The sequence below is a fragment of the Protopterus annectens genome, chromosome 1.part2 (genome assembly GCF_019279795.1).
Source record: "Protopterus annectens isolate FY-2018-M chromosome 1.part2, PAN1.0, whole genome shotgun sequence".
Classification (NCBI taxonomy): domain Eukaryota; kingdom Metazoa; phylum Chordata; order Ceratodontiformes; family Protopteridae; genus Protopterus; species Protopterus annectens.
Window position 1 is genome coordinate 156,146,904 of NC_056727.1, and position 17,455 is coordinate 156,164,358.

General features: G+C 46.9%; 1 protein-coding gene across 1 annotated transcript in view; it reads right to left on the bottom strand.

Annotated features, from left to right (window-relative positions):
• LOC122788261 (stonin-1-like) overlaps positions 1–17,455 on the bottom strand; it is a 1,416,105-nt gene that overhangs the window by 238,040 nt on the left and 1,160,610 nt on the right. Inside the window, exon 9 of the mRNA XM_044055325.1 lies at positions 667–891. Within this exon, the coding sequence (XP_043911260.1) occupies positions 667–891 (225 nt within the window). The remainder of the gene's footprint in view (positions 1–666; positions 892–17,455) is intronic.

Here is a 17,455-nt window from a genome sequence, read left to right on the forward strand (position 1 = left end):
GGCAATAGGCATTTGTTATGATGATTCTTTTTTTTTTTTTTTAACTTCTACAGTAATGGAGTTTCTGGACATGTTACCCATTTTGCAAATCTTAAAATTATCTACCAGGTTTCTTTAACCCTTCTCCTTTAATTCTTGCTCAAATCCTGCCCAAGCAAAATATCAGCAAATATTAGATCAGTTTCTTCCTCAAAAGTCCTTGCTGCACACACCTCTGTTTAGCTACAACTAAGGCTTCTGACCTTTCAACAGAGTTTTAGGCTGACAAGACACTGCTTCCTGTTAGACACATCTCTGCTGTATGCAGCACCCAAAGAAATATCTGAAATTAAACCATGCTACGAACTTCTACATTCAAGTACTAAAAATTGTGAGCACATTGGGCATCATACATAGCATCTTTAATAGATTTCTACATCTGAAGCAAGATAAATGGGACACAAAGTAAATAGGACATGTTCTAGGAAAAAAAAATCCTATCAAAGTAATAAGCAAAGCAAGCAAACTGAGAAAGGTTTGATGACTTCATGGTCAACCACTTCAATGAGCTTAATGGGCAAACTTAAAACTGCTGTGAGCACACACTACTTGATCAAATTCACTTCTAAGCTGAACACACTATACAAGATCTGCAGACTAACAAAACTGTCTAATCAATTAACTTACTTCTTCAACTTCAGATTCATTGTCATCTTCACTGCTGCTTGACAAATCATCACTTGAGCTGCTGTCGTCTCCTTCTTCAAGGGCTTTAAGATCTTCAGAGTTAATGATCCCTAGAAATTCACTGTCCTCCACATCTTGCACAAATTCAGCCTCATCATCTGATGAACTGTCATATGTTCCATCTATTTGTATTATGTCGTCAATACCAATTCCTGTGTCATGTTCCTTTAAGCCGAAAATATTAGTGTAAATAAGACATCATTTCAAAGAACTGCCATACATGAAACCAAATTAAGATTATAGAAGCTTACCCTTTTTAGCTAAAAATGTTTAGACATTCCTTATGCATCAGACTGAACACAGACTAATAAACATATCTGCAAAAACAGCCCTGGTTACTTCACATCTTTTATGCCTGAGAATGCCGAAACACATCTTCAAATGCTTAGCCTTTATGAGAATTACAAATCACATTTAAATTTTAGCAATTCTGAAAATAACACAGTAATATAAAAATATAAAGGTAATAATACCCACTCTGCTGCATAATACCCAGCAAACAGATCATCAAATGCTTAGAATTTAAGTCAGGTGCAACTGAAAGGACAGGGGAGATGCCACCCATTAGAATAATACAGCATTACATGTAAAAGTGTCATGGACACAATCTTCAAGTTTTAGACTTGTATATACTAACCACATCAATTGATCTTTGACAATTTTTCTGAAGAGGCTCAACACCGGACGTTTTTCTTGCGTTCTATTGCACATTCAGAATTCCAGTGCCATGACTGTGGGATGTGGCTCACTTTGGTCCACAACAGTGATCCATTCCTTGAGAAGACGTGCACAAATGCCAGTTATTTCCAGTTTATTCCATACACCAAGCAGAGCACCAGCTGCATGAGAAACTATCACAAGAATTTGTTTGTGTCTTTCGGCTTTTCCCGGTTAGGGGTCACCACAGCGGAACTCCGGTCCGCTAATGATTGGCAGTTGATTTTTACGTACCGGCCTGACGCACAACCTTCAGCGAAGGTACGCCCATTAGAAACTATCACAAGAATACACAACTATAATCCTAGGAATTAGAAGTTATGTACTCACCATAACGTTCCATCTGAGTAGGTGACTTCATTTGGATGCAACCTGTGGGTATCGGATCCGACCTCGGATCCGAGCCGGCAATTCAAAAGCTTAGGCTCCGAGCTCCTAGCTCCTCCCTCTTACCCATAACCCATTGCCAAGCCCTAACTGACCTCAGATTGAGTTTGCCTCAAAAATACTGACTACAGTACACGAAAAAACAGCATAAATACTCGCTCTATAAAGGTCAGGGGGATGGAGGGGGGGATGGTTGCATCCAAATGAAGTCACCTACTCAGATGGAACGTTATGGTGAGTACATAACTTCTAAATCTGAAGTAGGCAGACTTCATTTGTCTGCAACCTGTGGGACAGAGTCCCCAGCTACCTGAATCTTGGGCGGCCGTCATGGAAGGATGTTTCGGAGCACCGCTGAGCCAAAGGATGCTCTTCCTCTGGAAACAACATCCACCTTGTACTGAGAAATAAAAGTATGAGGCGAGGCCCAAGTAGCTGCCGCGCAGATATCATCCAATGAAACACGTGACTTAAAGGCGGCTGACGTGGAAACTGCCCTAGTAGAATGAGCCGTAACCCTCTGAGGAGCAGGTCTACCTGAAGTGTCATAAGCCTGCAGAATACAATTAGCAATCCACCTAGATAGTGTGACTTTAGACACTGCTTTACCCAAAGCAAATTTAGCAAAGGAGACGAACAGGTGATCTGATTTCCTGTGACCAGCTGTTCTATGAACATAAAAACGTAATTGTCTATGAACATCCAAGGAATGCAATTTGTATTCTCCTTTGTTTGAGTACTTGGGAAAAAACACAGGTTCAGAAGAGACCTTCGGAAGAAAAGATGGATTGGTCCTGAGGCACACCCTATCAGGAAAGAAGGAAAGGTAAGGCGGCTTGACGCATAGAGCCTGAAGCTCAGACACTCTTCTGGCTGAAGTGATAGCTACCAAGAAGGCAGTCTTCCATGTAAGGTACTTTAGATCTGTAGAAGCTGCAGGCTCGAAGGGAGGAGCAGTAAGGGCTTGCAGAACTAACGACAAGTCCCAAGGTGGTACAACCTCCTTGACTGGAGGCCTCAACAAAAAAATCCCTTTGAGAAAGGTTTTGCATAATTTCGCCGTCATGAGGGGAGCTGTCTCATGACCAATGTGGTAATGCGAGATGGCTGCCAATTGCACCTTAATCGTGGAAGAACTTGCCCCTTGATGAAAGAGGTCTGTTAAAAAGTCCAGCACTGCTGACATAGGTGCTGAGAAGGGATCCAAAGTTCTCTGTACCGCCCAAATAGAGAATCTCTTCCATTTACTGCGATAAACCTGCCTGGTGGAAGGTTTATGAGCTGCCACTAAGATGGCCTTGACCGGTGATGAGATACCGGGAGTCCTAATCAAGGATGGAACTGGAGCAGCCAAGCTGTCAATTTCAGGGTGCGCAGATTGGGAACCGCAATTCCCAGAGGGTAGATGAGATCCGGAATCGGATCCAGAATCCAGGGTGGATTGATTTTGTGAGACCATACAAAGGGGAACCAGGGTTGACGAGGCCAGAACGGAGCAATGAGAATCATTCTGCTCCCCAAACTGTTGGCTTTCTGCAGAAGCCTCTGCATCAGAGGTAGTGGAGGGTAGGCATAAAGGAGACCGGGAGGCCAAGCATGCACCAGAGCATCTCTCGGGAAGCAGAGCGAAGAAATTGTCGCATCTGGCGTTTGAGGGAGAGGCAAAAAGATCGCAACAGGGTTGCCCCCAAACGGCAAAAATCTTCTTCGCTACCTGAGGATTGAGAGACCACTCGTGAGGGGAAAGAATGGTGCGACTGAGTTTGTCCGCAAGGATGTTGGATTTTCCCGGAATGTGCGTTGCTACCAGAAAGCGTTTGGTGGAAATTGCCCATTCCCAGACTCTCATGGCCTCTCGACAAAGGGGGTAAGACCTGGTTCCTCCCTGTTTGTTGATGTACCAGACTACTGACATGTTGTCTGTCTGAATCGCAATAGTCCCTGAAGGAAGAACGTGGTGAAGTGCTTGCAACGCTAGGAGCACCGCCCTCATTTCCAGGACATTTATATGCAATGACGTCTCTGTGGGGTTCCACGTGCCTTGGACAATCTTTCCCGCAGAATGCCCCCCCCACCCGAGGCAAGAAGCGTCCGTGGTCACAGTGGCTCGGGGAAATGCAGCACAAAAAGGTCTCCCTGTCAGGGGCTCCGGAGAAAGAAGCCACCAAAGAAGGGAATCCCTGCACGCTTTGCTGACCGCTATCGGAGTGTTGAGAGAGGAACAAAGAGGGGACCACTGAACCTGAAGGGTCCATTGAAGAACCCGCATGCGTAAGCGAGCATGAATGAGAAGCGGGATAGCTGCCGCCATTGATCCTACGGCCCTCAGGACCGAAGCTGCAGTTGGAGATGGTTGCAGGACCGCTGCTACATGACACTTCAGGTTGGCAATTCTGTCTGGAGTGAGGAAGGCTCGCATTGACCTGGTGTTTAGCCTTCCTCCTATGAAATCTATAGCTTGTGTGGGGTGCAGTAAAGATTTCTCCCAGTTGACAGTAATGCCCAGCCTTGGGGCTAGTTGAAGAAAGTAGTCCCTGGCTGAGCACAGAAGATGCCTTGATGATGCCGTCAGGAGCCAGTCGTCCAGGTACGGAAAGACCTGTAATCCCTGGAGCCTCAGGTGGGCCGCTACCACCGCTAGGACCTTGGTAAACACCCTGGGGGCTGAGGTGAGACCAAAGGGGAGGACCCTGAACTGGTAATGACTGGCTCCCAGCCGGAAGCGAAGAAACCTCCTGGATCGCCTGTCCATGCGAATGTGGTAGTACGCGTCCTTGAGGTCGATGGAGCACATCCAGTCGTTCTCCCTCAAGAGGGGGGAGTATAGATTGAAGGGTGACCATCCGGAACTTCTGCTTGGTTACTGACAGGTTCAGAAGGGAAAGATCTAAGATTGGTCTTAAGTCCCCCGTTTTCTTTGGCACCAAAAAGAACCTGGAGTAAAACCCTGATCCGGTTTGATCTGGGGGGACGCACTGGATAGCTCTTTTTTCTAGCAGCTGTCCGATTGGATAGCTGCTGCCTCCCTTTGGTCGGGTGGAACATCTGGGAGGTTGCGAGATCTGGGAACTTTGTACAGGGGAATTGTATAACCTCTGGATATCACGCGAAGCACCCAACGGTCTGATGTGATGGACTCCCAAGAAGTTAGGTGCCTCGAGAAACGCCCCCCGACTGCCTCCAGAGACGGACAGCCGGGCAACCCTTCAGGGCTGTTGCGTGGGTCGCTCAGAGAAAGGTTCTCTGGACCCAAAATTTCTAGGAGCCCCTCTGCCTCTAGGACGGCGACCTCCCTGTCCTCCTCTGCCACGGGAGGACTGGTTATCCGGAGCAGGTTGGGATTGCTGCGATTTCCGGAACCACATCTTCTTCTGTCCCTTTTGGTTCTTTGAGAAGGACCTCTGGGGAGCTGAGAAGCGGACTCCGACGGCAGACAGCGTCTTCCCGTCCTTTTCGCTCTGGACCAGTGTTTCGCGGACAGTCTTACCAAACAAGGCAGAACCATCAAAGGGGGCATTCGCGAAAGTCGCCTTGAAGGGCTCTGCGAAATCACAGTGGCGGAGCCAGGCTTGCCGCCTCATGACCAGGCCTGCTCCGCTGGCTCTAGCGGCTCCCTCAGTAGCGTGAGAAAGCAGCCGCATAGATGTATTGGAAACTGATCTGAGAGTGGCCATTCGGGTGGAGTATACTTGTTTATCCTCACTCGACATGGACTCTGGGGGAGATGCAGCGTATTCTTTAATCAGATCCCGCTGCATCCTGATGACGTGTGCCATGTAGTTCAGCGCTCTCAAAGAGAAGGTTGCTGAACTGAAAACTCGCTTCCCAATGCGATCCATCGAGCGGGACTCCTTGCCCGGAGGATGCATAGAGGGACTCTCCTGGGCCAACTCCCTCTTAGTGGCTGCAGCCATCATCATGGCATCTACTGGGGGGCCTTTGCTCCAGTGAGTGCGGTCCGCCGGAGGGGAAAGGATGCGGTCAGGACGCTTAGGTACAGGCTCAACGGTGTCCGGATCCTTCCACGCTCTGATGGATGTAAGGTCCACCAGAGGGTCGGCAGGAGGGGACACCCAAGAGGCAGATGGGCCCGCCTCGAATGCCTCCAAGAACACAGACTCGTCTGAGGAGGCCTTGGGGGCAGACCACCCCCCCCTGATCCTCAACATTTCCATAATGTCTCCAAATGAGACGTCTTCAGGGGGTGACCTTGGGGAACCCTCCCCTTCATCCAAGTCTGTGTCTTCGGTAACGGACTCGGGGGAGTCCATGTGCCTCCTTTTGCACTTATGCTTCCGAGGTACTTCTTCGGGGGGGCTGTCCGAGGAGTACTCTTCCGCAGTTGGATGTTCCAAGGGAACTACTTGGGACATCGAGGCGGGCTGTCCCTGGGACCGGCTGGTGGGGGCCTGGCCCAACTGCAAGGGAGTGCGGGATGGAGCCGTGGCAGGGACCGGGGGTCCGGTAGTCCTCAACAGTGCACTTTCCACTACGTCGAAGGCCGAGGGAGAGCCAGCTTCTCTAAACCCCGAGCCGACCCCACTGGATCCGACGACGGATCGGAGCCGAGCCGAAACCGCCGGATCCGAGACCGTGTGCTCCGACCTGGACGGAGCCGAAGACACACCAGCTCCTCGGATCCGAGGCTCGGTCCTCGGCTCGAGAGGTCGGGTCCGGCACCAAGCACTCAAGGGATGGGACGGATCCGAGGTGCGCCGACCTATCGGATCCGACCCACCCCCGGATCCAACTCTGCCCGGCGCCGACAGCTCCAAACCCGTGGTATGGGTCGGAGAAGGAGCCAAAGGGGCGAAAAGGGGTGGGCCCCTCCCGGATGGGGGGGGCTAGGAGCACTCCCATTTGCATTTGGGCCTGGATGAATTTCCTCATCATCCGGTCCATATCTGCTTCACTCATAGAAAAAGTGGATCTGGTGGAGGCCACCGAAGCGGACCTAGAAAGCCGCCTTGGGGACCTCGCTGAAGGGCTAGCCTCCTCCTCCTCGGGTCCAGGAGAGAACCGAGGGGAGTGGAGCCGAGGAGGAGGAAAGCTAGAAGGCACAGGGAGGCCGCTTAGACGGAGGAGCCGAACTGGAGGTTTCGGCTCTCCGCTTGTGGTGCCTCTCCTGTGCCTCTCCTTCTCTCTCTCCCTAGAAGACTCTCTCTCCTCCGGCATCTTAGAGGGAGGTTGAGTCCCAGCCGGAGGAGGAGAGCCCACAGCAACTGCTTGCTGAGTAGAAGGGGCAGAAGCCGAAGCGGTATCTGGAGGGAGAAGTCCCGCCAGCACCAGCTTCGACCTCCGCTTCCTCAAAGCTCGGGGGTTGAACCCTGCACAAATGGTACAACCAGATGACAGGTGTTCAACCCCCAAGATGCATCGAGTGTGGCCATCCGCTGGGGACAGCTTATGGCCACACTCGGTACATTTAGAGAATACAGCCTTATGGGCTTCGGACATGATAAGCCCTATAGGCCTAAAACAACACACACACACAAACTACGCAAAAACCCGTGAAAAGTTAAAAATAAAGAGAGAGGAAAGCCTACACACTCAACACTAACTAATTAAATGAAAAAGGTTGAGATTTTTAACACTTTTTCTGTCAGAATTAACTTATCTGCACCAAAAAACGCCAGGAGCTCAAGAATCCGTCGCAACTTGAAAGCGGCAAACGAAATCTGAGGTCAGTTAGGGCTTGGCAAGGGGTTATGGGTAGGAGGGAGGTGCTAGGAGCTCGGAGCCTAAGCTTTTGAATTGCCGGCTCAGATCCGAGGTCGGATCCGATACCCACAGGTTGCAGACAAATGAAGTCTGCCTACTTCAGATTTTATCTTAACATAATTCAATAGAGACAGCAGAGACCAACAGAAACACCAGCAGAGGGAAAGGAAGACAGACCAAGTGATTTGCCATAGAACTCTCCCTTTGTAGATCAAATAATACAGCAAAACTAGGCAGCTTGAAGACCTGGAGGTCGTATTTCCATCTGCACTATCAGTGATTCTGCTGCAGAACTGGACTAGTTTACTTAACTCATGGTGCACTTTTGGGGAGGAAGATTAGTAACGCTGTGGTACTTGGGTCATCAGATCTCCGGGATAAAAAGTGAGACAAAAACAAACAAAAAAAACTGTATAGTTTACATCAGTTAGGTCAAGAGAACACATATCATGGAAATCCTATTGAGGCAGAATTAGAAGTTATGTACCTACCATAACGTTCCATGTTAGTTGTCTTCTTCTCGCCTTCTTTCTTGCTGGATGGGTTCGGAGCCGAACCTCAGCTCCGACTCGGCCACTCTAAAAGCTCGAGAGCTAGTTCCACCAGCTTGAGGCTCCCCTATATCCCACAATGCTAGGCGGTAACTCCTCAGATCTCGTTTGTAAGCTAGGCCCAGCTAGGAAAATTCCATAAAATGGAAGAAAAAGGATAACCCACCTCTATAGGCTGCCTAAAGGGTGCCCTAAACCTGACTGAAGAAATATATACATATATATAAATACATATATAGAGGTGGTAGAAAGGGTAAAGGTCACAAAACAAACTCCTCTATGTCTGTCCAGGCAAGGGGGAAGGAGGGTGGGACGCAAGAAAGAAGGCGAGAAGAAGACAACTAACATGGAACGTTATGGTAGGTACATAACTTCTAAAAGTTAAGTTGTCTATCTCGCCTTCATTCTTGCTGGATGGGACCGCGTCCCTAGCACCTTGTCCCGGGTGGCCTATCGGAACAGACTCTTGAGTACAGTGGAACCAAAGTTGGCTCGGTCTCTAGAGACTAAGTCCAACTTATAATGAGAAATGAAGGTATGGGGAGAAGCCCAAGTAGCTGCCGCACAAATGGAATCAATAGGCAGTCTGTCTTGGAAAGCTATAGATGTAGCTAAAGCTCTAGTTGAATGAGCCTTGGGTTTGGTTGGCAACTGCTGATGTCTGATCTCATACACAAAGGTAATCAATGAAGTAAGCCATCTAGAAAGAGATACCTTAGAAACTGGAAGGCCCATTCTGCTTTCTGCATAGGAAACACAGTTGATCAGACTTCCTAAATTGTTTGGTCCTGTCTAAATAGTACCTAAGTTGGCGATGAACGTCTAACCAATGTAATTTTTGTTCTGATCTGTTTGAATAGTTAGGAAAGAACACAGGAAGATCAATAGTTTGATTCAAATTTGCCGGTGAAACTACCTTAGGCAAAAAGGACGGGTTGGTACGTAAGGACACCCTATCCTTATGAAACACAAGATAAGGGGATCTACTACACAGAGCATGAATTTCAGAGACTCTTCTGGCTGAAGTAATAGCTACCAAAAAGAGTGTTTTCCAAGATAGCAATTTTATTGAGCATGAAGCCGCAGGTTCAAAGGGGGGGGGGGGGGGATCAAAGACGTCAGAACCAAGTTGAGATCCCATAGAGGAGGAGGATCCCTGATAGGTGGTTTGAGGAGAAAAACTCCCTTTAAAAAGGCTTTGCAGAGTTTGTGAGACATAATGGAGGACTCTGAGATTCCAACATGAAAGTTAGATATAGCTGCCAATTGAACCTTGATGGTAGAAGGAGACGAGCCTGAGTGGAAAAGTTCGGCTAGAAAATCTAGAACTGATTGAATGGAAGCAGTGAAAGGATCTATATCCTTTGAATGCGCCCAATAGGAAAAACGTTTCCATTTACTATGATAAATCTTCCGAGTGGAAGATTTATGAGAGGCTATTAAAATATCTCGAACTGAGTGAGATATTAGAGGAAGCCTGGCTAGAGTTGGAATTGGAGAAACCATGCTGTGAGGTTCAGAGAAGGGAGGGAGCGGTGCAACTGACCCGACTGATGGGTCAAGAGGTCTGGAACTGGGACCAGATGCCAGGGTTGCTCCAACAGATAACGGTGAAGAAAAGGGAACCAAACCTGTCGAGGCCAGTAAGGGGCAATGAGGATCATGGAAGCTTTCTGAGCGATGGCTTTCTGTATTAGTTGAGATATCAGTGGAAAGGGAGGAAAAGCATACAGAAGTCCCCGGGGCCAATCGTGGACTAGAGCGTCTCTGCTGGGATGGCCTGGTTGGGAAAAGAGGGTGAAATAATCGTCGCACTTGCTGTTTTGGGGAGTAGCGAAAAGGTCGGCCCCACTTTCGAAAGACTTTGTCCAACAGTGAATTCTTCAGAGACCACTCGTGAGGCATGAGAATAGCTCTGCTCAATTTGTCCGCAATCACATTGGACTTCCCGGGAATGTGCGTTGCTAACAGAAACCGCTGAGAAGAAATCGCCCATTGCCACAGTCTGAGTGCCTCTCGACATAGGGGGTAGGATCTGGTTCCGCCTTGTTTGTTGATGTACCACACTACAGACATATTGTCTGTCTGAATTGCTATAGTTCCTTTGGGAAGAGAGTCTTGTAGGGCTTGCAACGCTAGAAGCACTGCTCTCATCTCTAGGACATTTATGTGCAAGTGGTGTTCGAAAGGTTGCCATATGCCCTGGACCGTCCTGCCCTGGTAATGCCCCCCCACCCGATCAGGGAGGCGTCCGTTGTCAGTGTAGCAACCGGAGGGGGAGGAACAAAGGGTCTTCCTAGGAAGAGCTGGGGGGATGTGATCCACCAAGAAAGATGATTCCTGCACGATTGTGTTATCGTAATGGAATGGGACATTGGAAGTTGTTGGTACGACCATTGTGTGAAGAGCATCCATTGTAAGATTCTCATGTGGAATCTGGCTAAGGGAAGAAGAGGGATAGCAGCCGCCATCATCCCTAAGACCTTCAGGTCCAGTCTGACTTTGATTTTGTTGCTTTGCAAGACAAGAGAGACTTGCCTGTGTATGTCTGTTATTCTCTGCTCTGTGAGTCTGGCTGACATGCTGACTGTGTCTAGATTTGCGCCTATGAAGGTAATAACACGACAAGGCGACAAGACAGATTTTTCATAATTTATTGAAATGCCTAATGTTTGACATGTGTGAAAGGTATAGTCTCTGGCAAAAAGCAGAAGATGCTTGGTGGGGGCTGTAAGGAGCCAGTCGTCTAAATACGGAAACACTTGGAATCCTTGACGTCTCAGATGAGAGGCGACCACTGCCATGCATTTGGTAAACACTCGGGGGGCTGTAGTGAGTCCAAAGTGCAGGACCCTGAATTGGAAGTGACTGGTTCCCAGCCTGAAGCAGAGGAATCTCCTGGAGCGTCGGCTCATTTTGATGTGGTAGTACGCATCCTGGAGATCTATAGAGCACATCCAGTTGTCCCGCCCCAAAAGGGGTAGAATGGACTGCAGCGTGACCATCCGAAATTTTGTTTTCTTGACAGACTTGTTAAAGTTGCTGAGATCCAAAATGGGTCTCCAGTCCCCTGTTTTCTTTGGAACCAAAAAGAATTTGGAGTAGATTCCGGACCCTTGTTGGTCTGCTGGAACTGGTTGAATGGCTCTTTTCGCAAGCAGCTTTGATATTTCTAGCGCTGCTTGCTCCCTTTGACTGGGTGGAATTGTCTGGAAGGGATTTTTTTGATTGCTTTGGAATGTGAAGGAATGGGATTGTATAAGCCTTCGGAAATGATAGACTGTACCCACTTGTCTTGAGTTAGGGATTGCCAGGCTTCTGGGTACAGAGATAATCTTCCCCCGACTGCCTCCGAAGGTGGACAGTCGGGCAACACCTCAGGGATGCTGAAAGAGCTTGTCGGAGAAGGTTTCTCGACTGCCCTGATTCTGCGGGCCCCCTCTGCCTCTAGGGCGGCGTCTGCCATTATTGTTCCCGACTGTGCGTCAGGCAAAGCTCCTTGAGATTGTTTGCGGAACCACATCTTTCCCCCCTTCTGGCCTTTGGGGAAAGGCCTAGAAGGGGTAGAAAAACAGACTCCCACGGCAGAGAGAGTCTTGCCTTCAGTCTCACACCTAGTCAGGGTTTCCTTCACTTGAGGACCAAAGAGGGATGATCCATCAAACGGGGAGTTAGTGAAGGATGCCTTGAAAGGGTCCGCAAAATTACATAGCCACATCCAGGCGTGCCGACGCAAGGCCACACCTGTACCTGCCGCTCTACTCACTCCATCCGCCGCATACGAAAGGAGGCGCATGGAGGAGTTAACTAATGAGTTGAGGGTAGCCAGCTAAGAGTTCATCCTATCCTGAAAACCCGCAGCTGTTGGATCCTTTAACATTTCACTCGCTTCCTTGATCAAATCTCTCTGGAGACGAGTGAAATGACACGGGTATAGTTCAGCGAGCACATAGAAAAGGTAGCTGACGAAAACATCCGCTTCCCGTACCTGTCCATAGTCCTAGACTCCTTGTTAGGAGGATGGACAGGCACTGAAGGATCAGCTAGCTACTTCTTGGTGGCTGCAGCTACCACCATAGCATCCACAGAGACACCTTTGGTCAAAAATTCTTTGTCCTTGGGGGCAGTGATAAACTTTGAAGGTCTCCTGGGGGTGGGGTCCACAGAGGAGCCGTCCAGGCCTTCTTTGCCACCACCTGCATAAGGGGGTCAAAAGGAGGGGACACCCAGGAGGTGGAAGGGCGAGAGCCAAACGCCTCAAGATACACCAATTCATCCTCTGAAGGGTTGAGGGCAGGCCAATTCCCCCTCTGTTTTAAGATCTCAAGGATGTCTACAAAAGAGACATCTTCAGAGGGGGAACAAGGGGAACCTTCAGAATCCTCTAAATCGGTGTCAGAAGTGTAAGGGGAGTCGATGTGCTTCCTCTTGCACTGCCTCTTCCTAGGAGGCTCTCCTACCGGGTCAGGAGAGGCCTCGGAAGAGGAGGAGATCCCCACTGGGGATACTTGAGGAGCTGGCTCTCTGCGATCTGGGATGAGGGAGTGAGCAGAAATCACCAGAGGCACCGTGGAGGGAGGGGCAGATGGAGCTGACTGTGGGGTTGAACCAGGTTCTAACACGCTCCTCATGACCTCGAGGGCACCCCTGTCAGGCAGAGCCAGAGGTCTCCGCTCCGAAAAGCTGAAAACCTCCCCCGGCACCGACAGTGATGGCTCCGAGGCTGATGTCGGAGCCGAACTCACCAGTGCCGAAGCACTGAGAGGGAGAGCGGGGTCGGACAAGGGTCCGATGCCACTCGCCCCCTCGGAGCCGACTAGGGAAATTCGGCGCCGAGATTCCTCCAAGGAAGAAATCGGAGCAGACGACGGTACCGAAGACAATGGTATCGGTTCCGACGCAGCCACAGTCTCGGGTCCGAGCCGCCCTGGCTCCGAACTCAAAGGAGTCGGAGGAGGAATATTCTGAGTGATGGGATTAGCCATCGACTGTTGAGTCGGGCTTTGAAGCATCTGGGCCAGTGCCTCGGACTTAAGAAGTCGACTCACTACCCTCTAAAGGTCATGATTTGAAAGTCTTGACGACCTAGAGGAGTGAGATCTATGGCTCCATTCAGACAGCAATGGGGATGCTGGAGCCGAATGAACGGAGCCGATAGATGGTGTCAGAGACCTTTTTCTAGAGGTCGGTTCTGACAATTTGATCGGAGCCGACTCACCGGTGTCTGCCTCGGCTCCGGCCGGAGCAGAGGAAATAGCAGAGACATGAGTTCGAGAATCATCGGCTCCGGCCAGAGCCGATGTTCGAACAGCCTTCGAAGCCCCAGAAGACGACTCAAGATACCGGAGCCGATGGTCTGGTAGGCTTCGAGGGTTTCCCCGAAAGTCGGGGGACCCTCAGGCTTCAACAAGCCCCTTAGAATGAGCTTATTTTTACGCTCCTGCAGGACTCTAGGGCTGAAGCCATGGCAAACAGCACATGAGTCCTGCAGGTGCAAAGGTCCCAGGCAGTACACACAAGAAGTGTGACCGTCTGAAAGAGACATCTTCTGACAGCACGAGTCACACTTCTTAAAGCCTGAGACCTTTGAATCCTTAGACATGTCTAAGTAGAAAAGTGTAACCACACAAACACACACACACACACAGATTACACTTATAAAAAACTTAAATTAAACTTATAAATTAAATTACAAGTAATTACAAGTAATTTAGAAAATAAATTCCCTACAAGCACAGTCACTCCAACTACTAGGAAGGGAGGGACTGGGCCTAAGGCCCAAGGGAAGAACTCAAGTGAGATTCAGGAAAAAACATGGAAATTTTGAGGGGGAATGGGAGGAAACTATTTACTCTATAAAACTATGAAGAAAACTAACTTAAAAGGGGAGTTTATCTAAGAATAAACTAGTTTTTCTAAAACTGACCTGACGAGCCGGTAGAAACGCACCTCGACCGCTTAGCGGCAAACGAGATCTGAGGAGTTACCGCCTAGCATTGTGGGATATAGGGGAGCCTCGAGCCGGTGGAACTAGCTCTCGAGCTTTTAGAGTGGCCGAGTCGGAGCCAAGGTTCGGCTCCGAACCTATCCAGCAAGAATGAAGGCGAGATAGACAACTTAACATTATCAGTTATTCAGAAGGAAAATCAAGCTCAAGGGAAAAACTAACAGTAACATACTGCATTCTTATTGTGGGGAGTCTACCATGAGAGACCTACTGGAGGTCCCTGATAAGGCTGTACACTGGATATGAAATGGGTATGTGACATAAAATGGTATGGCTGTCATATTTTAGCAAGCAGAACAGAAGTAAGAGAGCACAATATACTGGAGAAATAAACAATGAGTACCTAAGCATGGCCCTTAACCTCTGCAGTGTAGTTAGACTTAGATTTTCAAGCAGTACCTCAAACACAAAAGTGGAATGGAAAACAGCCTCATAGGAGTTCATTAAAAATGCACTGGAGTATAACCCTTCTAAAACATTTGTTCCCATGCTCAAATCAGGGTACAAGAGCCAGTGACTAAATGCACTTGAGGACCACATGACAGAAGCAAAAAAATCATTACAGGCATATTTCAAAAGCAAGAAGAAAGTCATTCCTCTAGTGAAATGACTGTGAAAGCATTGCCTTTTTTTTTTAATCGTCTTCACATGGTGACCATGTAATTCCTATATGGAATTGCCTATTTTAAACAGCCAGGGAAAATCTCTTATAACAACGTGAACCATGTTATAGTGATGGCGTCGCAGTTTTCAGGAAAATATACGTATGTCTCACTGACAACTCCTAATTAATGTCACAAGCAAAATTAAGTCTTTAGCTCTAGTAGCTCTATTGCTATGTTTTGAGGATATACAAATGGTCCATCAGAGTGGGATCCAGTAAAGTGCTAGTAAAACCAATTTCACACTTCCATATTCAGTTGCAAACAGATCAAAATAAAGCACTGATATTTCAGACAGTACTGACTACATGCATTTACTTTAGAGCTAAAGAGCTAATAAGAGTGTCTTACATTTAAGTCACAAAGGTCACACTGTACACACATTGTCAGTATGGGACAGACCAAATAATGCATGCACGTAGGTTCATAGGTAAATGCTAGGCTATCTGTAGACTATTATAAGTCTAACCAATAAAGTCAGAATCAAACCCTGTACCTTGTATCTGTGCCAGCCCCACTCGTTCATGTAAAAATAAATGCTTATCTGACTTTCACACCACCACCAAGATACGAGTAAACTCATCATAAGAGGTCATAAGAGGTCTTCAAGTCAAGACTCTCATACTGTTAAGTGATAGAGACTGTATAAATTAAAATGCTTTCCCCAAAATTATACTGTGTGTACAGTGAAGGAAATGTGCAAGGCCAAACAGCAGTTTTCAAAATAATATGACTTGCTTTGCAAGAACAGTTATTTCTTGTACATGTTCAGCTTAGATATTAACAACATATAGCTGTGGGCTTACTGTAAAGGCATTCTGTTATAGAAAAAAGGAAGTGGACTTTCTTTTATCTTTCAGATACAGAAATAAATGAAATAAAATACAGACAGTTCAAGTGATGCAAAGATGACGTGGAGAGACTTTTTGTGAAGTCGTCAGATACAGCAAGGACCAAAAAAGGACATAAAATAACACAGACAGAAACCAGAAGAACAAGTCACAAGGACATTAAAAATAACATTGGTTGAAAGCGTATATAAACTGGACAGTATGTTGCACTTTTTGGTGATGTTCTTGGACTGAGTGTTCATCTGTCTTTTCAAGTGTCTAGCCATGTTATAATAGAATTGAAATAACTCTGAAAGAATTAACTGATTGGCAAGAATTTGTTCTAATCCAAATAAAGAATAACAGATACAGTAGTACAGTGTCTGTCTGGTCAACGTATAGACATTTCTTTCAGTAGCGAGCCTAAGCCAGTGGCTGTGACCTTATATCTGTTACCAACAGCTAATATTATAGAGGGGCCCTACTATTTGCAACATCAGTTCAACAGTTTGACAGTTCGTGTTTTAACAGATCAACATTTCCAGTACTTCATTGGTGAATACAGAGTGATGCCGTAGAAGCTGTCCTGTGACGTTCCATCAATTCGTCTGTTGAAGGACACCGTGTGATTTCAGCCTGATCACCTGTTTGTCATCTACGCAAAATATGGTAACTTCTTCACAGTTATAACATGGATTCAAGTGCAGACAGTTAACTTTACAATGCCCACATATCATATATGTAAATTTACATGGTTTATACCTTCTGGGTCAGACATGAAATATAAATCTGAAATGTTTGATGTTCAAACATTAGATAACAGCTGTGTTTGTAAATGTATAAATGCCTATAATCCATACTTAAAATATGCAGCAATTCATAAAGACTGTTTTTTATGTGGAAATAACTTTCCAAACTTATGTCTATCTTGTCACAGGAGTCTAGTATGTAAGCCATACTATAAAATATATCCTATTCTGATAAACAATCTGTTTGATTCTAGCGTGGTTAGTTCTTCACATATACAACAGTTAAATGTACCTTCAGCAGTCACCTAAATCTCATACAGTGCAAGTGTATGCAATTATTGTCAGTAATGTAGTAGACTACATAAAAATGTTATTTATTGCAAATACACAAAAATAAAGTTCTAACAAAATATAGTGTGCTATCAATATTAACCTTTCAAAGAAAAGGTTTTCACAGCTTTTCAAAATTTCCCTAGAGACAGTAGTAAGGGACAATAATGCCATTTAGAGGAACAGACTCAGCATAGCATTCAGACTTTACATAATGACATTTCTGGTTTAATGTAACAATCAGATAGAGCCCAACAACATTCACTAAGGGCACAAACTACAGAGGTTAATCTAACAAAACAGTTAAAAACAAAAAAAAAACAGCAAGATTTACATTGGGCAGGGTTCAGCAGAAATAACAGTTATTTCTCCTGCTGATATATATCAATGTTGTGTTGTCTCTTTTGGCTTTTCCCGGTTAGGGGTCGCCACAGCGGAACTCCGGTCCGCTAATGACTGACAAGTAGATTTTTACGTGCCGAGTTGCCAGCCCTGACACACATGTCTCCACACAGAAGATGCTCTAGCTGAGAACCGAACAGGACGTCTTACTGTGAGGCGACAACGCTACCGCAGCACCACCACCGCAGCTGCTGATATATCTGCTGATATATATCAGTAGTATTGTTTACTACAGACTCTGCCTCAGTGGCAAGACAAAAAAAATATTTTGTTTCAATATGTTGGCATAACAATGGTTGATATATGCTGTGTGGTCTATTTCAAATAATGCTTTATTTAAATTTTTTTTTGCATTTACACATGCCAGTTTGGT